Source organism: Mauremys mutica, chromosome 6 (assembly GCF_020497125.1).
Source record: "Mauremys mutica isolate MM-2020 ecotype Southern chromosome 6, ASM2049712v1, whole genome shotgun sequence".
NCBI classification, from domain to species: Eukaryota; Metazoa; Chordata; order Testudines; family Geoemydidae; genus Mauremys; species Mauremys mutica.
In genome coordinates this window covers 5423629-5448864 of record NC_059077.1, presented here as the reverse complement: position 1 = coordinate 5448864, position 25236 = coordinate 5423629, and the positions used below count along the sequence as shown (strand labels likewise).

The 25236-nt window shown below is 48.4% G+C and overlaps 2 protein-coding genes across 9 annotated transcripts in view; one reads left to right on the top strand and one right to left on the bottom strand.

Annotated features, from left to right (window-relative positions):
• Positions 1-4474, top strand: part of TPGS2 (tubulin polyglutamylase complex subunit 2) — a 28593-nt gene extending 24119 nt beyond the window's left edge. The window contains exon 7 of one of the 5 annotated variants that reach the window (XM_045020563.1): positions 1894-4474. In XM_045020563.1, coding sequence (XP_044876498.1) covers positions 1894-2136 — 243 coding nt within the window. In that variant the 3' untranslated portion in view covers positions 2137-4474. The other 4 variants (XM_045020568.1, XM_045020564.1, XM_045020566.1 and 1 more) reach the window with 4 other exon arrangements.
• A 1335-nt stretch (positions 4475-5809) lies between these two features.
• LOC123372228 (aquaporin-7-like) lies at positions 5810-24979 on the bottom strand. Of its 4 annotated transcripts, none has more exons than XM_045020233.1 (7): positions 24846-24979; positions 22250-22376; positions 17346-17472; positions 12159-12296; positions 10140-10258; positions 7008-7225; positions 5810-6107 (listed from the first exon to the last, which is right to left on the bottom strand). In XM_045020233.1, the coding sequence occupies exons 2-7, from the start codon at positions 22337-22339 to the stop codon at positions 5948-5950; spliced, it is 852 nt and encodes a 283-aa protein (XP_044876168.1). In that variant the 5' UTR covers positions 22340-22376; positions 24846-24979; the 3' UTR covers positions 5810-5947. The 4 variants fall into 4 exon arrangements, with proteins under 4 accessions (XP_044876168.1, XP_044876169.1, XP_044876167.1 ...); XM_045020234.1 differs by having other exon boundaries at positions 24776-24968; XM_045020232.1 differs by having other exon boundaries at positions 24787-24964.
• Positions 24980-25236: the final 257 nt, after the last annotated feature.

The window sequence follows — 25236 nt, the reverse complement described above, 5'->3', positions numbered from 1 at the left end:
GCGGTACCAAGGCTACTGCTGCTGCTATTGTGCTTATTGAGCTCTCGCCATCTGTGGCTGTGCAGGGGGATAAGGGTGGGATAAGGCCATCTACGTTTCCCTGTGCAGACATGGAAGACCAACCCAGATCACAGCTCTGGGCATGGTAGAGAAAGCAAGGGCTGAACCCCCTGTACTGCCTTCCCCTCCCCAGCTGCTGAGAGCAAGTGGGCAGGGAGGCCCCACTGCAAACTGGACAGCAGAGCTAACCATATGTGAGTGGGGAACATGCCGCACCTTGCAAAAGGCTGCAGCAAAGCATTCCCCTTGTCCTCTGCCACCCCAGGAAATGTTGCCTGAGAGGGGAGTGAGAGTCCCAATATCTCCCAGGGCTACTCCTGGGGTGGTGCTGGTTACACATTGCTCCTTGCTCGGGGCTGGGCATAAAGGCACAATCTGATTCTAGCCTGTTCTTCTCACTGCTGCTCCCTGCTAGGTAGCTGCATTTATAGCCTCCTGCCTTTCCTCGGAGTTTCTGATTGGGCCTTCAGTCCCAACCTGGCTCATTACTCCACCCCCTGTGCCTGTGGGAGAGAACAACGCTTAACACGGTGTGCGCTGATCCATGCTGTCTCTATTCATGCTGGCAGGGCCTTTGCTCCCTGCCACACCTAGCTGTTCTGTGGCTCCTTGTTTTATCACAGAGTTTGCAGACATGCTATCAGCAAAGTGACATTCCCTGATTCTAGGCATGTGAAACTGTCCTTTGAAGCCAAGAGCAAGTTTCAGCCTAGTGAGGACTGCAGGATCAGGCCCTCTGCATTTCAGTTTTCCTCCACATCATGCTATACTCTAAATAAAACCTACCTGATTGATCGAGGCTGTACCCATTGTACTCTAGCAATAGCTTTTCCCAGCCCAGTATTGCATATATTCACTACCCCTTGTGTGAAATGATCCCCATGCATTCCCTAACCAATCAATTGCCTCCTCGTTTCGATTATGTCCTGCTGACTTGTTAACCTTTCACCACTGTAATCAGGTAGTCTTCATTAACGCTAGCTTTTGGAAAGGTCTCTTGGGAGCAGATATTGGAGACCTTCCCCTCATGCAGTACTTAGTTCTACCACCCCTTTAGTGTGTGCGTTGACCCTCTGTTTATCTTGTTCAGTATTATGCTGTGCACTGGACTGAGGATGGTTTGAGGCAGGGTTTTCCTATTAACCCCTGCAGTCCTTTTCCTGGCTTCAGGAGCCAGCTGGCTGTAGTAGAAAAAGCAATAGAAGACGGGAACGTGAATTGCAGAGTGAAACTTCCTGGTGGCAACCAGATAATGCTGATGGTGAGCCAGAGTTATCAAATCAGTCAGAAGAGAAGTGAACACGAGGTCTGAGTGAAAGTTTGCACAACTGAACCTGCACTGTTAGAAGAACATTGGAGGCTTTTTATTTCACGAGAGGCCCAGCAATTCTAGCTCCGTTTGTTTGGCAAGTTAAATTCCAAGGTATTAATAATCACTTGCAACTTCTCTGAATCCAAATAAATTAAGCCTGGTTCCCCTCTCTCTGACATTGGTATAAACCAGGGGTAGCTCCCTAATGTCTGCCGAGTTATACCTATGGAAAACTAGGAGAATCAGGTTTCACTTCTGGCCTTTATCTGCACCATGGACTGATCCAGACATCCCGGTACCTTGGCAAGGTTATATCCCAATCCTCATTCTGCAACTACGAACCATCTCTGCTATAAAGCTCTTTGCACAAAACTCTGTGAGCTGACCCAGGTTCCTGACAGCAGGAGCTTGGTGTATGTTTAAAATGTTCCAAAGTTGATTCTTGCGGTTTCCCTCCAAGTCTCTAATGTGTGGTTTTCCCCCCCTCCATGTCATCCTTCCCTGCAATCTGCTTTTTTCAGCAATGGTTTAACATGTACAAGCCCATCACCATCAACACAGCTTTACTCTCGGAAGAACCTGACTCCTTTGTGAACAAACTGGACCCCAACAAGGTATTTAAAAGCAAGAACAAAACTCCGGTGATCAAAAAGAAATTGCCATCCCAGCCAGGAGGCTCTCAGAAAAGCCACACAAGCACGACCTCCTCCAAGACCCCTTCGCTATCTGGGAACTCCCTGAGGAAACGAGAACCCCAAACCTGACTCTGGAAAGCAGTTTCATTCCAGACTGTTAAAAACCCACAGTGGTGTCTCTTAGGTTTGGATCAAACCATTCCTCTTGCATGAATAGACTTCCCAGTGCAAGCTGTGTTGCAACGTTTGCATGAAATATAATAATTTAATTTATGGGAGATATATCTGGAAAGCCAAAAAGCTGCAGAGAGAGATGGTGGTTAATTCCTTTCTGTTCCAATGGGCAAATACTTCTGTGTGGATAAAAATGCCACCGAGCTGGGTGGAGTGTGTTACTACTGATAAAGTGCAGCAATGGACTCAAGTAAAATCAATCTCTACCATTTTCAGATACATCTTATTAAATACAACATACATACACAAATATTTCCCCGTGTCCTTTTTAGAAGGAAAGAAGCATGCCGTGATCATTGCGTATAATGAGAGCAGGATCAAACCCACTGAAGTGGGTGGTGCAGTCCAGGGGAGCATTAAGGGAGCAGGACTGGGCCCCGTGGCTCTAGCCCAATGATATGCGAGGGCTTCATGCGGACCACCCACAAATCCCATTGAGTGTTCAGCCCGGGATCAGGCTCTGAAGTATTTGTGCACGCGGCATGGTAAACAGAAATGACCTTCTGCTAAAGACCACACCTGATGTGCACACTCGGCAAGAGCTGGCCGGGCCAGAGCAGTGCAAAGGTGCCAAGTCATCTAATATGGCGAGCAGGTGGACTAGCCAAGGACAGTGCTGTAAAACGATGATGCACATCCAGCAGCATCTAGGGAACCCTCTTACAAAAAAATCCCTTTTTTCCCCAGGCCAGTGCTGCTCTCCTCATAAGGTCCCTGGCTCCAGGTTAACAATCTGCTGTGGAACAACGTGGGATTCCCTATCACCGTAGCTGTCCGTGCTTGGTGCTGAGCGCCTCCCCAACTCCTGCAGATCTCAGTAGGCAGGGAAGGTGCTCAGCAACTTTCAGGATCAGGCATCTCAGGACTGGGCTCTATAAAAGCCTAACTGTGGGTCCCAGCCCATCAGTAGGTCTTGGAAAGGTTGCTGAGGGGTCAGGGACTCGGAGCAGAGGGGTTCTCCAGTGGGTGGGTCGGAGAGCAAGCCTGCACCACACTTACCCTGCAGCAGCATCTCCTATCCACAGGGCTGGGACTCTGGAGCTGGGAGCCGGGCACAGCTCCGCAGGACAAGAATCGCTGCTGCAGGGTGTGTGCAGGGTCACTCTCCAACATACAACATTGGGGCTCCCCTACACATTGGGGCAGGACTAGGGTTGTGGTGCCGGATCAACGAGTGCTGCTGCAGGTGCCAGTGCCGAGGAGGAGGAGGTGGCAGCAGCAGCAGCAGCGGAGGCCTATGATTTTTGGGGACCCACCCCACACCCAAATTTGCAAAACAAGATACAATGCAGTGGGTGGGACTCCTTAGTAAGTAAAATGTTTCAGAACCACTGTCCTAACACAGTGAAGCCCAGCCTCCCCTGGTCTAAACAAGAGCCACTCCGAACAGGGAAAGCAACCTTCACTGCCAATTTGGGACCAAACGAAACCCAACCATTTTCCTCTGCTCTATTGCACCGTCTGTTCTGAGACGCCTTGAATGGAGCAGTGGAAACTGGAGCCCCAAGTCCAGTGCAGTGGTCTGGCTACCCAGGCTGCAACACCGACAACCGTTGCAGTAGCTGTAGTGGCAGATGTTGAAGGATTTACCGCAGGATGGCATTTGACCTCGCTAACTACCTATGTGTGGAGAAGATCAAAAGCAGTAGAGTACTCCAGCTTTACCACTTTCTACAGCTCTTGGAGCCGGTGCAGCTACAGGAGAACACAGAAGCTTTACTGTTAGAGATGCACATGCCAGTAAAAACCCAGCTTGCCTCTCAGTTCCCAGGCTGAGTTGTAAGGTTGACCACTAGAAAAGCCATTGTTACTTGTAAACTGGGTAGGATTTGCTCTGGAGACGTTGAGAGCCCATAAACATGGAACCCCATGTTTCTAAACAATGTAATTTTTCAGGGTAGAACTGCACTTTAACCCATTCAATGCTGGTCTTCAACTGTACCCACTATTGCCTCCATTCTGGCACATTCCGTTTTCTTAGCTGTACTGGGAACACTCAGTAGCCACCAAACAATCTGTGCATCTAATAGAGACATCCAGGGCACCATCTCAAAACAAGCAATGATTCTTTCCATTGGGGTGTGTCTGACTGCTAACATGCTTGCACAACTGTGGAATACCAAGCTACCTCACAAGGTGTTGTGGGGGTTCTTTACTTGATGTTGGTGCAGCCCCTGGAAGGATTAAGCACTGGATAAGTGCGATGTATTTTAATAAAGATTTTAATATTGTCCTCCAAAATGACTGGTTTTTGAAGAATACCAGATCCTCTAAAGAGCACGCACACAGCGACTAAGGACAGGAGTCTTTGCTGTGCTTCTAAGAGGCGCAGCACAGAGTGAGTAGCCGTGAGGGAGTGGCCTAAAATGGCTTTAAGCTGATCCCAGTCTTAGGTTGTTCCCTGGCCTCCATTGTAACGGAGACAGCCCTGAGGGCCTGTCTACATTACAGCAGCCTCACTCGGCTGCCCTATGGCTGGCAACACAGCTCAGAATCTCTGCAGTGCAGCCGCCCAACTCCTAACAGGTTCCTGGCATCCTTAGCCCTGTCCCTGGCATGCCCCTTACACTAGGAGTTCAGGGGGGTCCTTGCAAGGCAGTTTACTGTGGTTACTGTCCTGAGGGAATCCGCCCCCAGCTGAATCGGGGACTTTATGAGCCTTTTGTCCAGCCCTTTTTTGCCCCAACTGCCTTGGCTTAGAGGGTGGGTGACAACCTTTCATGAGCGCCTGTTTGTTCAGTGTAGTAGCAATAACAGGAATACACAAGAGGCCACTCAGTGATCCACTCACTCAGCCCTAGTCCGCTCTGAGCTAGTGAATTTCGCATTTAGGAGGCTGCAGAATTACATGTGTGGAATCACTCGGCTTTGCTTTTTCCACCTGAGTGATGGGTTTAGTGTATTATTTCCAGGGGTGAAAGTAACTTAAAGGACTTACCAGTACGCCGGAGTCCTGAGTAGGGCACATGGCTCAACCAGAAGAGACGTGGCCTCAGCCGGAACAGGTGGGGCCTTTAAATACCCAGGCCCTTTAAATCACTCCCGGAGCTACAAGCTGCAGAGGCAGCTGGGAGCTCAGGGGCGATTTAAAGGGCCCAGGGCTCTGGCCGCTGCTACTGCAGCAGAGCCCCTAGCCCTTTAAATCGCTGCCAGAGCCCGGCTGCCACTACCCCAAGGCTCCGGCAGCAGGGCTCAGGAGGCGATTTAAAGGGCCCAGGGCTCCAGCCACTGCAGGGAGCCCTCAGCCCTTTAAATCGCCAGCCTGGGGAAGCTGGTCCAGTCCAGCATGGCGTACTGGCTCTTGCTGGTACGCCATACCAGACCGTACCGGCTTACTTTCACCTTTGATTGTTTCCATGAAGCAAAAAAAGTTAAGAAACCTAAAACTTCCATTAAAGTTTAGAACAGAGCCACTTTCGGCCCCACTCAATACTGTTCTGTCCACCAGAAATCCCAACTAGTCTGATTGAGTTGCACAGACTTTAAAAGCCTCCCTCCATTTTTACACCTCTAGATTGTGCAAGTAAATAACTGCAGGTGCAACGGATGTCCCTTGGACATTATCCACTGAGTTATTGAGTGTTATTTAATTAGTGGTGTGAAAACAAAAGCTCAGTGAAGGCAGGGTTGAACACTTGATCCAGTGATGAAGTCATGTGGCTGATCGAACTTTCCTTTCCAGCTTTGTCCTAGCAACACTTGGACATCACACATGGTTAGTCTGCAAATCGTCTTTTCTTTTCTCATCTCCGCCTTCCAGGGCAGACTGATTGTGAAAGTCAATTAGGAGTTTGTAGGCTAAGGCACCAGCAAGACTTCCCAGTGTTGGAGCTACAATTGGGACCCACCACCAGTAATCTCCAGCCCTAAAAGAAAAGACAGGACAGGTTTCTGCTGAATCAGAACATTTGCTTTGCTGTCATATTCTACCCTAGGTAAGCTAAATTTGTCTTTGCTACAGAGTCGAATTCTAATCTAGCCAAGTTATTTTTCCCCACAGAATGCATTCATACTGAAGGGAGGTGAGCTATGATATTATTTTGCACATTTAGAGAGCTTTCTGTCTGAGGATCTCAAAGACTTCAAGGGCTTAATCCAAAAATCAATGGAAAGTTTCTCCTGGATTTCAGTAGACTTTGGCTCAGACCCTAGATGAATTAAGGCTCAGAATAGCCTTTGAGGGCTGCAGGTATTATCAACATTTTACAGACGGAATCAGAAAGAGAGAAGGCCAATGCCTTTCCCAAGGTCACACAGGAAACCTATTTCAGCATAAGGAGTAGAAACCAGGTCTAAGTCCTTTGCTTACCCACACGACTATTGTTGCTGTAATGGGAATTGCAGTCTGCATGCTGTCATACATTGAAACAATGTGCGACTCTCACTTAATCTCACTGTGAATGGCATTTGCCTATATCCACATCCACTACAAGTAGATCCCGGTGCTGTTGAAATGTGTTTTGATTATTTGGTGGCTCACCGTTAGCTACTATTTTAAAATAAGTTAGTCAAAGCAGTCAGAATGGGACCAAGATTCTGTGCCAGCCAATCAGAAATGCTGGGTGAATGTTGTGGCATATGAAAGAGCAGCATTCCCACTGGACTAGGGAACCAACTTGCTTACTGGGATTCCAACTGGTCAGAGATTAGTTTCTCCCTTAAAGTGCTTTTTAAATAAGGGTTAATAGAGTTTACCTTGTATTAACACATTTTCCAGGTCACATATTTGCGATCAGCACAGTGTAAAAGGAAAGAAGGTAACCTACCTAAAGACTTCAATTCCCCAGCCTGCTATTGCAGTAAAGATCCTTGGAGGCAGGTCCCTGGAGGGGTTTATTGCATATCCAGTGTTTATTCCCATTGTCATGCCGATCACTAACACCAGGAGCCCAGTGATCACAGGCTGAGTGCCCTCTAGGGCTCCATTATTCTTCTTGTCATAGATGGCAAGAATGCCCAGCATGAGCACCGTTGTGGCCAGGAACTGTGGGATCCGGAGAAAGCACAGGTCAGTAGAGAAGTGCATGTCAAGGCCAAAAGGAGTCGCTGGGACATGTGAAAGGAGCAGAGCCCAGAGTCAGGAATCAGGACCTGCAGCAGAGCTAATCTCCAGGCAGCCTTGTCAGGACAACTGACCTGCAGCAGCTGCTTGATTAGCCATGCCACCTGATTAGCTGCAGGGGCCAGCAGGCTGGCTCTTAAGCCAGCAGCCGCAGCAGCTCACGGGCTTCTCAACATGCATACTGGTGCATGCTCCTGTGTTACCTGGTTCCTGCTGCTCCTGCCTTGAACCTCTCCTTGATCCCATGTTCCCTCCAGTTTGACCCTTGGTTCTGACCACTGACTCTGGCTTAATCCTGGCTCTGGTATCCAGTTCCTACCCTCTCATTTGATCCTTGGCTTTGGCTCTGGACTACTCATGCCCACTCTGACCACTAGGCATGCTGGCCGCTCCAGTTTCTAGGCTAGACCACCCTCATCCTGGTTGACTGACAATTTGAAAAGATACATTATCCCTGGACTAGATGGATTGTGAAGCATTTCACCTCCAGGTCACCATTTTGAATCTGGCCAAGGTTGGGAGTAACCAGAAGTTGTTCGTATCTGGTCACAGCCAGCCTATGTGAAGCAAACAGAGGGTCTTGCCCCATTCCAAATGAGTGTGTCCACAGTACAATAGCCACTAACATAATTATACCTGTGTAAGTGTGTCTATATAAACTATTTTTCATGTCCCTCCACCTCTAAGCCAAAGTACCTTAGTTCTTCTGAGTCCACTTGTACCAGACTCAGAGGGAGCCATAAAAACCTGTAACAATGAGCCCAGATAGCTTTTCTAGATGTAAAAGTGTCACGACTTTCAAGTCCATTATGTCAGCAAGACTCAGGGGACCTGCGCCCAGTTGGGAAGCTGGAATCCCCACTTGCTGATGGAAAAAAGCTCCCATTTCTAGCCCTACAGCATCGCAGCCATCCTGGGCTAGGATTCTGTTGGAGATGACTGCATTTGTCCCTCCCCACTTCGTGAGAATTTGCCCATAGATAGTAAGGTTCTGCCTTTTGCAGCTATTCCACACACACATCAATGGGAGCTGAAGACTTGTAGCGACTGGGAGCTCTCACTGTCATTCATCTTCTTCCTCAGCAGTGACATACTCTACGTTGCCTAGAAGACGGAACAAATCTGGGGACACCTGGAGACTCTACAGCTGTCACTATGTTACACACCATGGCCACTCAGAACTTCACCAGGACAGAACCCAGATCCTCCTGCTCCACAGGCACGGTGGGGACAAGGGAGGCGATTGTAACTAGAAGCTATGGGATGAAACCAAGGAATAGCTCAGAGACATTTCATATTAGACCAGGTGACACACTAGCGATAATTAGGGAGCTGGAGGGAATTGGTCCTGCATTGGCTGGAGAATGGATTAGAGGGCCCTACATGCCTCTGTCCCTCCTAAATCAGGCTGTTCCCCATGTGGAAGAAGGAGCAGGTTTGGCCCCAAAATGACAGATCTTACAAGGATCAGTGGAGGCTCTGGCTCCTTCTGCTCCCCTATTGGCCCCCAGGTTCTCTCTGCTCCCACCATCGGGACAGCTTCTGCTGGAACTGTGCAGACATGAACTCTGGGCCCAGAACCCTATGTACAGGAGTGTTCCACAACACCAGAGCCCAGATTATCAGTAACTAACCCACACACTCTGCAAGGTGGATGGCATGACAATGCCACCAGTGGAGATGGTGCAATGGTAATTTCATCACAGCAGAGACAATGTTGAAGGGAAGGAATGATGTTCTGCATCTCACTGCATGAACAGAGGGTTAAAGGCCTTTAGGATCTGATCCTGAGAAGTGCTCCTGTAACTCCCATGGACTCAAGCAGGGCCTAAACCCTCAGGTAATCCTAGACACAATCACCATTCCAGAGCACATCTCTGCCCTCTCCGCCAGCAGCAGAGGATTTATTCACAATGCCAGAGTCGATGGCTTCATGGAAATTAACATACAACCAAGCAGCAGCCTGACTGCTAGCAACGAGCAAAAACAAACCACCAATATTCTCACAGCTGGAAGCCACCACTTTAGGAGCCACATGCTAAAAGAATGAAGAGTGAGAAAGGGGGAAGTTAGTCATAGATGTGCAGCACATGGAGAGCTGATCCTCCAGACTTCACCCTGTCCAGATCCACCCTGGGAGCCTCATTCCAGGCACCTAATGCTTTCTGTGCTGCTCCGCCATGGGGCTGAAGTCACAAGATCAGCCTTTTCCCAACAACTCTCTCCACCAGCCTATTCGGAGCTGGCTCAGAGACCCCTCCATGATGCACAAGGAGCTGAGAAGCCCCATATGTGTCTGCCCTTCCCTCACTGCCACAGGGTGTGAGTGGGTGCTGATGCTCTCCTAACCCTGGGTACATTTCAACGGTGATGGACCATGGAAATAATTTTTGAAAGAAAACAAACAAAAAACTGTAAAAAGCTTGAAACATTCTCAGTAGCAACCCAGTGCCTTACAGAGCAGGCACCTGTTGGAACAGACAGATGTGCTCCAAACGGAGCTCTGCTTTGGTACCGATCGTTCACTCTCCCATACTAAGGCTCCAGCCACCCTCCTCTGTGCTCTGTTTCCATGCACCCATCTGCCAGTTAAGCCACAATACTACAGCTAGTCACCTTTAAATTCAGCCCCCTGTGCTGCAGCCAAACATCCTCCACTGTATGCTCATCAGGGCAGTTGATGTGTCTTTTACAGGGCTGAGCATGCTACTGCTGCTTAATAACAGTCCTCTGCATGAAACCTGCAACAGCATCTAGTCACCAAGCCAGGCAGCTGTGACCCACAGCTGTGCTCCAAACACAACAGTGACATGGCAGAGAAATCCTGGGTACGGACCTCATTTACAAATCCTCCCAGCAGAGTCATATATGGAGCAGGGTAGGTGGCGAAGATCCCAGCTGTGCCATTAGGTCCCGTCACAATGTAGTGTCCGTCCGAGTATTCACACAGGGCATCTAGGAGATAGGGAAGACATGGGGTTAACCCCGCTGCTGACGCTGGCCCACACAGAGGCCCTCAGACTGTGGTGATGAGGGCAAGCTAAGGAGGTCCCACCCTGACTAAATGCAAACACATTGATTGCAGTCAGGACAGGCACCAGACAGAGTGGAGGGGAGGAAAGAGACGTGGCCAAGCAGCCACTCCTTTTCCAAGGAAGCGAGTTCATGGATATCTGGTCTCCCTGAGACTTTGCCCAGCAGAACTTTATTACGTCCACAGGCTCCCAGCCCCCACTGTGTGCCTCTCTGACAAGCAGAGGCTTGGATGTGGACTCCGCGGGCACCGGTGAGGAAAGCACTGGGGCCTATTGGGAAGAACAGAGGCTGCTTCTCTGCTCCTTCCCCCCAGACTTTTCAGACATGCCTGAGCTGGCCCATAGCAGCTCCCCCTCCTGGGAATTGCTGGCAGAAAAATAAATGCCAGTCCCTTCTGTCCAGACTTTCAGTGGGGCTGAGCCCCCATCCCAGCTGCAGCTGCTCAGTAGTTTGTAAAAGCAGGCCATATCCGCCTGCGTCCTTAGCTGAGTCTGCACCCCTCTCTTTGGGCTCCAGACCTCACCACAGTAATCTCAGCCCCTGGCACTCCTAGTAGGCCTGCCTGCAAGGTACTACACTTGGGGTGGCACTTGCAGACCTTTGAAAGCATGGGCTGTCTCAGAATGCAGCTGCCTACCACTAGACAGCTTTAGGCAATGGGACTGCACAACACCTGCTTTCCAGCAAATGCATTGCCTTCCTGGGTGCACTGCAAGCTAATGGCTATGATCTATAAGGCTATATGGGTAGGGCTGCACTGCAGTATAAGCCCAGGGTTTGAACTCAGGCTCAAGCCTAACCCTCCTGTCTACACACAAATTATGCTAACCCAGAGTCCCACAACCCCCCAATGGTGGAGGGTTCAAGCATGAGTCAAGTTGGGACCCAGAGTCCATGCCCTATTGCTTTGCAGTATAGATACAGCCTCACTGAACTCATGCTCTGGGAGTCCACCAAAAGTATCCCACATGCTGACTTCCTTTGTCTTCTGCATAGTCAAGTTTGATGGACAGTCATGTTTTCCCATGTTGCACCATGAAGAAAAGGCTAGAGCAGCCATATTTGGGGAGGGCACTAGGAAGTCTGGGATATGGGTGGTTGGACTCAGGCTCGCATTATCCAGTGTAAATGCTGGAACCCCAGATTAGGTTCTGGGGTTCAACACTTCCTAACTTGGGGTTACAAATGAATATAGACGCTCAAGCCCTAGGTTAACAAACCCAGGGCCTGCTAACTTCAGTTCTACCAACCCTGGGTTTGTATTGCGGTGTAGACATATCCTATATGGCTAGCCAAGAGAGGGCCCTTTCCCCCAAGACACAACAATAGATGAGGTAGTGGAGGACTCAAATTAATGGTCCCAAGACTTAGCTGTCTGGAAGCTGCTGCCAGGCATTCTCAGCTGAGCACACTGGGATTTGCCCTTAAGGTGGTCTGAATAAGCCCAAGTCTATTGGCCTTTTGGTCACAGTGCAAAGCCCATCTCTCTTGTCGGGGGCTTGCTGGAGGTGAGTGGGAGGGGATAGCACTGAGTTGTCTATTTGATTATGAACAGAGATCCCAAGGCAGATAAGAGCGCTCACCTTATATAAATCTAATATAGACAGGAATATACTCAAGGACAAACATAATAGTGTAGTTACTACCAGGGATCAAATTCAGACTCAGCTTTGCAGGGTCTGAGTCCCTACAGTTTGAGCTGCAGGATTCACATCCCTCAGTGGGAGCTGCAGAAGACTCGTCTCTTCAGTGGATCAGGAACAGCAAGTGAACCAATCCATTCCCAGCAATTCCCATAACATTGGAAAAGCAACCATACCATAGTACATGCAGAACACAAAGGATGCTGCCAAGAAGGAGCCCAGGAACTGGCCAATTATGTAAGCTGGCAGCTTTCTCCAGGGAAGATTTCCTAAGACGCAGTGTGTGAAGCTTATTGAGGCATTCATATGAGCTCCTGTTTAAAAACATACATTTATATGTATAAATACACACACACATATTTATATATATTACATCAGCTTCATAAATAAATAACATGTCTATGCCAGTGCAACAACTCTGAAGCCCCATAGTTGAGGTCCCTTCCAACCCTGAGATTCTATGAACACTGAGACTAGAATCCTGGACCTCTGCTCCCAAAACACCAAGTGCCACGAATTCAGAAGCTTATATCCACTGCTGGGGCAGGTGAGCCAGTCCCTCCAGAAACTAGCAGGGGTGCCTCTAGCAGGTCTGATTCTCCGGTGCCTTGCACCTTGTGTCGTCATTTGCACCTGCGGCGAGCAAGTGCAAAATGCTACCATTCTGGTTCTGAGTATGGCATGGAAGAGATCACCAGTGTCCCAGCTCCTGTGCTGCCAGTGAGTTAGTTCATTGCTCCATCCCATGCATCAGGGAGCTTGAGATGTTCTCCCATGCTTTGCTAAGTTGCCATTTGTTTCCAGCACAGTGAGTGCAGCAGGGAACAGACCTATGGGCTCACTGGGCCCTGATTCATGCCCGGCACCTTGAAAAACAAATCACAACAGTAGCACTTACACCCACTTGCTATCGCTCTCCACAGGTGTAAATGACGACACAAGGTGCAGGGTAATGGTGAATCAGGCCCCATCACAGCTACACGCTGGGTTCTGAGAAGTAACACACTGGCTGAGCATTTCTGCTCGACAGTCCATGTGCTGTTCCACTTTCACCTGCAGCCATAAGTTACATGATGACAAGCACCGAGGGCCTGACCCTAAGCAGGGCAACGCAGACTAACCTCTCCTAAAGTCAGTGGGAGCTGCAGGTTCTCAGCACCTCTAAAATCAGGCCCTACGTCTGGTTTTAAAGTAAAAGATTGAGGTACAGGGAGGGGATGACAAGCCCTGGGATTTCCCAGTGAGAGCCATAGCTGAAGGGCTGAGGAGCAAAGCCAAAAAGACAAGAACACACTATATCTGAGCAATGACCTGCCAGAAAGATCTTCATTTTAGCTCTGCTTTGGGGAGCATGTTCTCACTGTTATTAATCATTACTTAGATTACAGTTACACCCAAAGGAACTGAGCAGGACAGATACAGCCCCTGTCCCAAGGAGCTCAGCTCACAGTCTCAAAATGGATTTATTTTAGCCTCTTGGCAACTTGTTTTTCTCATGAGGCAAGAGAGTTTTTCTGCTTTTGACAGGAAGGAGTCTTGCAGTTCAGGTACTGGACTGGAACTGGACAGATCTGGGCTCAATTCTTGTCTCTGCCTCAGAATTCCCCTGTAGTAAATTGTTAGCGGTGAGGATAATTAACCACTGGAACAATGTACCAAGGGTCGTGGTTGATTCTTCATCCCTGACGATTTTACAAACAGGACTGGATGTTTTTCTAAAAGATCTGCTCCAGTTCAGATAGTTCCTTCTCTGTCTTGTCTATTTAGATTGTAAACTCCTCAGGGCAGGGGCTATGTCTGCTCTGTGTTTGTATAGCATTGGGCACAATGGAAAATTGATCTTGGTCAGCATCTCTATGTACTATGTAACACAAATTATTATTATCATGATCTCATTCTCCAGCCTTTCTGACCAGCCCCTCTTTTCTGTATGAAAAGACCCATGATGCACATTTTCTTTATCAAACCCTTGCATTCAGTGAAACGAACACGCCCACCCTATGCGGAGGAAAAGCAATATGCAAAACTCAGACTAAAGGAAGAGCTGACTTAGGGCCCTAGGACTGAACTGAAAAGACAAGAGTCACCTTGATCTTTGTGCTGATCTAAGCCTTCCTGAGGATGGGAAGATGGAAGGTTTTCTCTTGTGATCCAAACAGATTTAGAAAGCAGTAATTATTTCTTCCTCCTCCACCATTCCCACCATCTCCAGACATCAGCTGTTTGGGATCCACTCTCTCCATCTCTGTATCTGCAGACTGCTCTTAGAAATCTCCTGTCTGTTTATTATAGAGATGGAGCCAAACCAAAACCCCAGCTCCAAAGAGCCCTGAAGTGGGTTTTAGAGGTGAACCTCACAGCCAGCCGCTGACCTATAATGGGCTGAATTGATACCTCCTCTCAACCCCCACACCTTTGCAGCTCAGGCCCCACTCACATTTAATCATGGAATAGAAAAAAAATGGTTACCCACCTTTTTGTAACTGTTGTTCTTCAAGATGTGTTGCTCATGTCCATTCCACTGACGTGCTCGACTGTCGGAGACTTTTGCCTTAGGGCCTGTAGGAGACCTGTAGGGCCGGCTGTGGCGCCCTCTGGGCCATGCTCATGGCACGGTATATCAGGCCCAACAGAGGGGCAGGAGGACGGGTAATGGGATGGAATGGAATGATCAACACATCTCGAAAAACAACAGTTACAAAAAGGTGGGCAACCGTTTTTTCTTCTTCGAGTGCTTTCTCATGTCAGTTCCATTGTAGGTGACTCACGAGCAGCATCCCAGGAGGTGGGCTTGGAGTTCACCGTCTCGCAGATTGGAGTACAGCTTGGCCGAAACCAGCATCAGCCTGAGCCTGCTGGATCAGTGCATAGTGCAGGGCAAATGTGTGGATGGACAACCAGGTCACAGCGCAGCAAATTTCCTGGAACGGTACCTGAGCAAGGAAGAGCGCCGATGATGCCTGTGCCCTAGTCAAGTGGGCCATCACAACAACTTGCGGGGGCACCTTCGCCAGCTCATAACAGTAGCAGATGCAGGCCATGATCCAGTACAAGATACTCTGGGTAGACACCAGGCAACCCTTCATCCTGTCCTGGACATGTAGGTAAAGGCACTCCAGACCTTGCAGAAACTGCACCGTCATGGGATGGGCGAAGACCAACCTGCCATGAAATGGGGGATGGAAAGCTGAGAGGCCACCAGGTGCACCTGGAGCTTCAGATATAGCAAATAGTTCAGGATGACTTGTAGGAAGGCCTCCTCTGCCCGGATGCAGTGATCCGAGGCCCAACAAGTGAACTGCTTCTATTTTTCTGTGTAGGTAGTCCTGGTGGAGGGTTTCCTGCTGCCCAGCAGGACCTGCTGGACACCGGTGGAACACTGCCGCTCCTCCCCGCTCAGCCACGCAGAAACCAGGCTGTCAGGTGAAGCAGATTCCTGTGATTCTGAGACAGAAGATCCGGACGCAGAGGCAGCTGCAATGGGGTGGCTGCCGACAGGAGCATGGCGAACCAGTGCTGACGAGGCTGTGAGGATGACCATTGCTTTGTCTTGCTTCACCTTGAGCAGGACCCTGTGGATTAGCGGCACTGGCAGGAAGGCATACATGAGCGCTCCCGACCATGGGATCAAGAAGGTGTCCGACAGAGAACCCTTGTCTCTGCCCAGCAGAGAGCAGAACACATGGCACTTCCTGTTTTATCTGGACACAAACAGGTCCACCTGGGGAGTCCCCCACCTGCGGAAAACTAGGCTGACCACCTCCGGATAGAGCGAGCATTTGTGGCGAGAGGAGAATGTCCTGCTGAGGCAATCTGCCAGCACAGGTGCCAACTTTTTTTGGCACCGGTGGGTGCTTGTGCCTCCCCGCCCCTGCCCAAGCCCCGACTCCACCCCTATCCCAAAGTCCCCGCATAGATAAGAAACCACTGACCACTTGCGAAGCAAGGGACAGAGGCGTTTCGACTGACCACCACGAGCGGTAAGAAGGAACTGAGAGGGCACAGGGCTGGCGATACCTGATATACTGTACCATGAGCACTGCACTCCAGAGGGCGCCACAGCCGGCCCATGGGTACCGCTAAGGCAAAAGTCTCCACGGCCACAGTGTGCACATGGGCATGTGCACACCTACAATGGAATTGACATGAGCAAGCACTCAAAGAAGTCCCCTTCAGCCAGTCCACTTTCACTAAAGGAGATCTGCTAAACTCCACATTAACAGAGAGAGCAGATCTCAAATGCAGGAGAGATTTGCTTTTCATTTCCAGCACACCCTCCCTACTCCCAGCCCTGGAAATTTATCTTTCCCCTCAAATCTAAAAAACAACCAAAACCCCTCATTTGGTAATAGTAAAACCAAGGATTTGCTTTAATTTCCTGCCAGCATGGGGCCCAGTCTCTTCGTCAAGGCAGATGAATGCAGAGATTAGCGAGGAAAGGAGGGATTGACTGATCATAGGAAAGATATGATACTGTTGCCCTGAACCACCATCCTCAATAAGTACCCGTGTGTGTGTGTGCATCAGACTCATAAGCCATTAGCTGTTTTACCTTCACTGGCAACACTCCATATACAATAGGTGACAAGAGGAGAAGAGCACTGATTTTGCAGGGGGCAACATCAGTGCCACATAAGGCTCACTAGACACTACATGGTTATCTTTGTCTCAGCCGTTCCTTTCTTTCTCTAGGGGCTGCCTGCCAGGGATGGTGTCACTTTAAACATCCAGAAGCATTTTAAACTGGGCAACATGGAAATGTTCTCTGGCTTCCAATCACCATGGGGTGAGATGGCCTCTCACTGTGGGAGGGAAACTCTGTGGTTCGCTGAGTTTTCCCCAAATGCTGCTGTTGAGAGTGGGGTTTGCCACACACCCTCCAGCACCATCCTGGAATGAACAAGTGGGACCATCTCTAGATCAAGGAATCTCAGAGCTCTGGGTAGGTGCAGGAGACTCACAGGGCCATCTGCGCAGAAGCGGAGAGCCGTGCACAGGTGGAGATTTCAGTGCTAAGGTTCCTTGTTGCACGCTGCTCCTAGAGGAATGGAACCTCCTCCACTCACCATTTCCACTTTCCAGGTTCTCAGCACCCAGGTGTGTTACAAGGTTCTCCCCTCAGCCATTCACTCACTGGGGTTTGGCCTGCACTGCTTGGATAGCAAAGCACCAGTTCCTTTTCCCAGGAGGTACTGAGCATCTCCCATCGAGTGCCCCAGAGCTGGGGGTGCTCAGTGCTTTGCAGGATCAGGCCCAGAAGAGTAAAGGAGGCAACTCAACCATTCGGTTGTACCTCTGGCCACTACAGGATGCACAACACCATAATCCCTGGTACTAGCACACTGTACCGCTGTCCTACTCACCAGAGATGCCGCCGGCTGCATGAATCCCCATAGTCACGCCAATTCCAAATGCCAAGTTGATGCTCAGATACTTCCCAAATTCTCCTTTTCCTAATATCACCTGAGCAACGCCACCTATACCAAAGAACTGATGCAGAGAAAAAGAGTCATGCGTCACACAGTTTGCTATGGCTGCTGGCAGGCATGACAGCTGAGAGACCACCACCCTTTAGAAATCCCTTTCACAGCTCCTTTCCAGCTCATTTCAGAGCACCTTCTTTTCCAAAGGTAAGTCAGTGGGAAGCCTAAATGGGGATATAGTGTGGGGGTGGGTGGCGTGGGGAGAGAACAGAGGGAAAAGCCAGGGATCAGCAATTTTACATAAACAAGCAGACCCAAACCCACAGGAATTTCTCCAGTGATCCATGGGCAGATTGTATGCATTCATGTGTCCATCGCCTCAAGGTTGCATTTGGAAAGCTACAGCTACCTCAAAGTCACATCCACATGCGTGTGTTTTAGACAGACTCAGAGACCTGGAACGGGATCTGGGACAGATTTGTAATGGGCCCTGGGTATGATTGTCACTATCAATCTCAGTATCTTTATACATTTGCTTTCTGTGCTCTCAGTAAAGGATTTCTTTTCACCGTTCCTCCTGTCGGCTGGACCAAACTCAATAGTTGAAGCATGTGTGCTAAGGCTGCTCAGGTAAAACTCTAATCCCAGATCTGTGACAAATATATTGTTTTTATAAACCTCTCTCTCTTTCTCTCTTGCTGTTCCCTGACTCTCAGGAGCTAACAAGGCCCTTTGCTGTCAGGCCCTGATCCTAAGCCCAATGAAGTCAATGACTCTTTCCATCAACTTAGTGAGATTTTATTAGGCCTGCAGTCAACAGAAGTGACCAGGACACACGTCCTTCAGAGTCAGTTGGCAATGCAATTATATTTCTGTTAGTCAGCAGAGTGAGCTACCAGAGAAATTTGACTTTTTTTTTTTTACTCTGGACTTATTGTGAGTTATCTCCATGAATTTCCTTGCCTTCGTTGGAGTGGTTAGTGCCATACAGTGAATCACATCATGGTCCTTAGTGGCTCTACTGTTCTCGAAGCGCCTGGTAACAGAATCACTGCCACACTACAGCAAACGGTAAAGCAGCTCCCTGACGTTTCACTTCCAGTCACACCTGATTATTACCCAGCTACTTGCATGCAAGCAGAAGCTTTCTCCTTTCTAATGAACCTGCTCCTCTCGCCTGATTCAGCTGGTGAATCCCTTTCCACAATACACTGAGTAAGGCGAGAGCATTGTAAGGACACTGTCGCCTGATTGCTGGCCCCTTTAAGGAGATCCCGGGGCCAGGCTACCGATGAGAAACTAATTTAAGGGGAACTCGCCTTGCTAGACAGTTAATTGAATAATGAGCATCTGAGCCTGAAAAGAGGCCATCAGGACTCTGTTGCAGGGAGATGCTCCCAGAGAGAGAAGGGATAGAAGCACGTGGAGAAACACAGGCCCAAAAGAGGAGGGCTGTGAAATTTCAAGTTTATCCCAGCAGAGGAATTTTGTCTTGCATCCTTTTGGACTGTGTGGGGCTTTTAAGGGGCCCTGCTGGAAGGGAAACTGAGGTAGGAAGTGCCTGCATCACCACACTAGGCCGGGAGGGGACACAAGTGTGCCCTGCAACCGGCATCCTGCTAAGAAGGTGAGGAGCCCACTAAGTCACTGCATATTAGTCACAGACCCTGATGCACATCATGGGCCCAGTCCATGGCATTGGCTCACTAAGGGCGTGCAGGGTACAAAAGGTGATTGTTCCAATTGCAGATGCCTAGGCACATGGGTCATGGGGATTTTGATGATATTTATTTATATTCTAAAGTATTAATTTGGCTTGGAACCCCTCATTATCCCTGCTGCTCCTGTCCTCCCTCCTTCTCCCCCTCCAATGTCCATTATGCCCACTGATTGTGTGGCTTGCTCTAATTCAGGCTGTCAGCTCTTCAGGCCAGGGTCTGCATGTAACATGTGTTTGGGCAGTGCCTGGCATGCGGGGGCCCGGTCCTGCCTGGTGATACTGTGATGCAAACAAATGGAAACAAGAATCCTAGAAGATCCTGCACTGCACATTGCCAATCCTTCCCCGTGACAGACATATTACAGGGAAGGGCGGATTGCTGCAAGGGTGTGTTTGTGACGGCTACATTAGACTACAGTGATAAAGAGTTTGCTGCTCAGCTCCTAATGGGAGGGGCCAATGTGTAATATCCCACAGGGCCATCTCGTTCATCTGTCTACTCCATTTCTTAAGGAGGAAGATTCTAAGTCAAGATGGTCACAGGTTGAGAAGATGTTGGTCTCCAAAATGCCTGTGGGTCCCTCTCACATTTCCTAGTTGACAAGAATCATAGAATATTAGGGTTGGAAGAGACCTCAAAAGGTCATCTAGTCCAACCCCCTGCTCAAAGCAGGACCAAACCCAACTAAATCATCCCAGCCTGGGCTTTGTCAAGCTGGGCCTTAAAAACCTCTAAGGATGGAGAATCCACCACCTCCCTAGGTAACCCATTCCAGTACTTCACTACCCTCCTAGTGAAATAGTGTTTCCTAATATCCAACCTAGACCTCCCACACTGCAACTTGAGACCATTGCTTCTTGTTCTGTCATCTGCCAGACACTGAGAACAGCCGAGCTCCATCCTCTTTGGAACCCCCCTTCAGGTAGTTGAAGGCTGCTATCAAATCTCCCCTCACTCTTCTCTTCTGCAGACTAAATAACCCCAGTTCCCTCAGCCTCTCCTCGTAAGTCATGTGCCCCAGCCCCCTAATCATTTTCGTTGTCCTCCACTGGACTCTTTCCAAGTCTTTTTCGAGTCTTCTGTTGTGGGGGGCCCAAAACTGGACACAGTACTCCAGGTGTGGCATCACCAGTGTCGAATAGAGGAGAATAATCACTTCCCTCGATCTGCTGACAATGCTCCTACTAATGCAGTCCAATATGCTGTTGGTCTTCTTGGCAACGAGGGCACACTGCTGACTCATATCCAGCTTCTCGTGCACTGTAATCCCCAGGTCCTTTTCTGCAGAACAGCTGCTTAGAAAGTTGGTCCCCAGCCTGTAGTGGTGCATGGGATTCTTCCGTCCTAAGTGCAGGACTCTGCACTTGTTCTTGTTGAACTCATCAGATTTCCTTTGGCACAATCCTCCAATTTGTCTAGGTCACTCTGGACCCTATCCCTACCCTCCAGTATATGGAGTCCTGGCTCCAATTAGGCAAAACCACTGAGAAAGATTCTTGCCTTCCTGTCTAGTAAAGTAGATGCAAGGCTCAAAATTCCATCTACTGCATCACCAGGCACTGCTCCAAAATATCATCACTTTGTGTTTTACCTTTGGGATCAGCCAGACTCCGGTTAGTTAACTCCAGCTCTGCTGGGTTTCCCCTAGAATGCAGCACACTGGGTCAATGCAAGTCCCTTTTTACACTTAGGTTCTATTTTTTCTTTCTCTTATTTTTAAAACTAAAATAGAAGCTATGAAAGAAGAAAGTTGTTTGCTGAGCTCCTAGTGAAGAACTACATGTGTATATGTCCGAATTTTAATGAGTGCAATCACCACCACTGCAAGCAATCACGAGATGTTTGTGCATGCAAACAGCCAGGCAAATGTATAAAGAGTCACAGGCACGTGCAGCTACCCAATCGTAATTACTATTTATCTTACCATAATGCAAGGCCAGGACTGCACTGAGCTAGGCATTGTATAACCATAACAGAGACAGAGCTTTCAATCTAAGTGCATGTACATCAAATCTGCAGGTACAGCTGCTGGAGTTCTTCAGAGCAATGGTCATGTTTACCTGCGTCTGTCCAACACCCACCGCAATAAGGATCTGAATTAGATTGGGCCTTTCAAGTCTTTCACAATACAAATGCATAAGAATAACAACAGCATTTTTGCATATATTAGCAATTGCATGCCTAAGAAACTCAGGCCATCTCATGGTAGGATACCATTAAATACATCCATTGAAAGACATTTTGTCACTATTTAGGAAGAAATCTAGCTGGAAAACAGGTGGTCTCATACTAAAGGCCTGTACCTGCTTCTACTGTCAGTCACTGTGCGTGTGAATACCAAAACCAGGCATGGTCAACAACAAGGGGGGAGATTGTGTGTGATCTGGAGATCAACATTTGCTAGGATAATGCAACCCAAGGCTAATTCCCAGTTTGCTTTAATTACAGTAATTAAAATGATCCGATGTGTTCTATCTTCAGTGGGTTTTTACAAATGTTAATTAACCCCCAACATACATGGGAGGTGGGTAAATATTGTTCCCATTTTACAGAGAAGATTTTAAGAAGCGGTAATTGTCAGAGTCGGGATTAGAAGGCGAGGTCTGCTCCCCAGCCCCGGCTCAGATCCTGCCATTGGCTCACTGTGCTCTTGGACAAGACACTTCATTTTCTCTGCCAGTTTCCGCATCTGTATAATGGGGATAATAACACTGACCTCCATTATGTGTGTAGAGAGAGAATCAGCACAGGTGCCTCCTTGACATAACCAGCTTTTTGCTAACAATTAGCTGCTGCTTGGTGTCATTTACTGTATGTCTGTTGTTCTTTCATAGAAGAGTCATTTCATCCCCAGGCTGCTCCATTCCTGATTCTCCTGATCTCTGCCTCTGCTACCTTCTGTCTTGTCTTTCCCCTTGGAGCATTTTGATAGACTCTCAAGGCTCATACAAAGTTGCCAGACATGATACCCACAGCTTAAAGTTAACCATTAATAACCTGCCAGCGCTACAGGCACTGAAGGGGATACAGAATGAGAACAGCACATTGCTGAACCTGCAGTTCACTAGAGAAATGTATGCATCAGCCATGCACGCACTTTCACAAACAGTGTCTCTTCCTTACCATCAGGAGGAATGTCCCCAAGGCCTCAGCCAGCGCCTCCCTGACAGTTCTGTTTCTGATCGTGAGCGCTTTCTTAATTTTCTCCAGCATTTTGCTCTCCGGATTCGGCTCGCAGCAGATGTTGTCCCTGTTGTGAGAGCAGATCTCATTGCACAGAACTAAGTTACCCTTTGAAACTTACCACCTTCCTTTTATTCTCTCACAGCTCAGATCGTTTGGTTAAAGAGAAACAAACCAATGAAGGAATCACTAGCCTTAAAGTCCCCCCCCCCCACCCTTTTGTTTTTTTTAACCTTTCATCTTTGCACTGTGAAATACCAGGGCAATTATGAGGTAAATGAATATTACACAGATTTGCATTTCTGCTATGAGACAAAACAAACCCTGCACGTCGCAATGGAGAGTCTGTCCCCATGGAGATGGAACTATAAACATCTTGGTTCTGTTCCTAGAACCTCGCTAATTCTTCATAATCTTTTACACAAGGCACAAGCCAATGAATACCTCAGATTATCCGTGTTTTGTATTACAATGATCTGGCTCGGGTGTGGGTGCCAATGCCCTTTAATGGATGGATTTAGAACTGCTCAGCAGTGTGTCATAGGCTCTGTATTGAAACCAGCTCATGGAGATTTTTCTTTGGCTTCTGTGCTTTTAGTGCAGGAGGATCAGAGATCTGCCCCTGCTGTCACTTTGAAGTTCTGAGTGACTCTGGTGTGCAGCAAAGTGACATTTGTGAAAAACCAGCTGGCCAGAGATTTGCTACTGTCTAATATTTCAATTCAGAGGATGGTGCTACAGGGGAACGTTTTAGTAACTCAGTAGTTGGGGACTCTTCCCTTTGAGTCAATAAGAAACTATCATAAACCCCCTCTTGACTTCATCTCCTCCTCTACAGGTCGGGCCCTTATTATTGTGGATTTTGGGATTTAGTATTTTCTGATTTCACTTGTTTCCATTTTAAAAAAAAATTAATTCCCTCTTTATGAGTTTTTTATCAACATTGTTTGATACATTGACAACAGTTAAGTAGCCTTCCTGTAAATGCAGAAGAATGTTCAGAATTGGATTGCAATGGGAAAAACTGACTTTGCAAAAAAAAAGAAAAAATCCTATAATTTAAACAATACTCCTTCAGATATACAGTATACGGTAAAAGTAGCACATTTGAAATGACTTTTTAAAGAGGCACGCAGTATTATGACCAAACTGACATTGCTGAACAGTAATACGAGAAGTCCATAAAAGTGTGTGTGTGTGTGAGTGTGAGAGAGAGAGAGAAAGTGTGTGTGTTGGGGGAGTGTGCAGGGGGAGGACTGTGTGTGTGTGTGAGTGAGTGGAGGAATGTGTGTGTGAGAGAGAGAGTGTGTGTGTGTGTTGCGGGGAGTGTGTCGGCATGCTGTCTCTTTAAGCAGACCACTGAACAGTTGTTCACAGAGCAGCCAACAACAACCACTCCTGAGCCAGAGGTTGCTGCAAAGACAGGTGCCCCTTGTCACTCATCCCAGCTCCGCAGAGACCAGGGACACCCCGACACTAGGCCTTCTTCCCCCCCTCCCCAGCTCTGCACTGCACAGCAGATCAGGAGGCTCACAGCAGGAGAAGCTGACTCTCTTCAGTGTGGCTGCAGGTAGCTCAGCTGTGCAGCCCGTCCTGCCTGCCGCTGCGGTCCTAGTGCTGGCGGCTCGGGGGAGAGAAGGAATCCTCCATAATGTTCAGATTCCCCGAGTCCCTCCGCGTTCTTGTTAATGCCCTATATCTCCTATCCACACTCCAATCACCTGTCCACCAGCCCGGGGAGGTCCTGAAAAAAACTAACTCATGTCAAAACATTGTCTTACGTCCTCTCCCATGAAAGTGAGGGAGATTGTTCTCTTGGGATAACACCTATTAGCTAATAGATAACTGAGTGTGAATGATGTGGTGGTTTAAATCAACGGTTCAGGGGCCACAAGCTGGTTTCAGGGGGCTGCAGGGCCCCATGGCTGAAGCACAGGGCCCCAAGTCCTGGTGCCTCGCAGGGCTAAATCCCTGAGCCCCTCCCAACCCCCCAACACACAGGGCTGAAGCCAGGAGTCTTGAACACACACACAATTCCCACTGGGCCCTAGAGTCTTTATAGTATGTTGGGAGGGCCTCAGAATGAAAAAGGTTGAGCACCCTTTGTTTAAATAAGCATCGGATTTACAAGGTATAATACACACACGGTTATGGTAGCCAACAAGGACAACAATGTAAAAAAAAAAAACACAAACCTCATAGAATCCCAGCAGCAAGAGATGGAAATCGCCCATTATCCAGTTCCCCATCTCTTGCCAGTGCTGGACTGTCCTCTACAAAACCCCTTACCATTTACTATTAATTAAAAGATCCAAGTGATGAGGCTTCCACCATCTGTCAGGAGATGATTCCCCAGCTTAATAAATCTCACTGTGGAGAATTTTCCCTGCTACTCAACCAAAATTTTCCCTTAATGTCATCCCAATTGCTTCCATACCTCTTTAAATAATGATTTGACATGCTCACCCGCCACGTACCTGAAGACCATTATCAAGCACAACTCTTGGTTGTCTTTTAAATTCAACACATTTACCACCTTTTAGACTCTTTTCTCCTGAGTCCAGTTCTCCAGCTCCTTGATTTCTTGTCTTGCTCCTTGCTGTACTTTCTGCGATGTGTCAGTGTCCTGCTGGTACCATGGTGCCCAGAACCCTCACAGAATTCCAAGTGCAGTCACAATAGCACTACATAAATAGGCCCTGTTACCTCGTTACTGTGTCACATGATGACAGTGCAGATGATGCGCCCAACATTCCATATGCAGCATTACTGCACAGCACCAATGTGTCTTTTGGGGTCCACCCAGACCAATAAAAAGTTCTGTCACCTCCTGCCCTGTAATTTTGGGAGCCTTTGTGCTGTGCGGCTGTGGTACAATTCCCTGACACCAATACCTGCCCACAAGCATAAGGTCTCATCCTAGCTCT

Coding starts and splice junctions, on each gene's coding strand:
- LOC123372228 (XM_045020232.1), bottom strand. Junction 12,297..17,345: donor TGCAGCCGGCGGCATCTCTG/GTGAGTAGGACA, acceptor GTTTTTAAACAG/GAGCTCATATGAATGCCTCA. Junction 10,259..12,158: donor TGTGTTCTGCATGTACTATG/GTATGGTTGCTT, acceptor CCTATCTCCTAG/ATGCCCTGTGTGAATACTCG.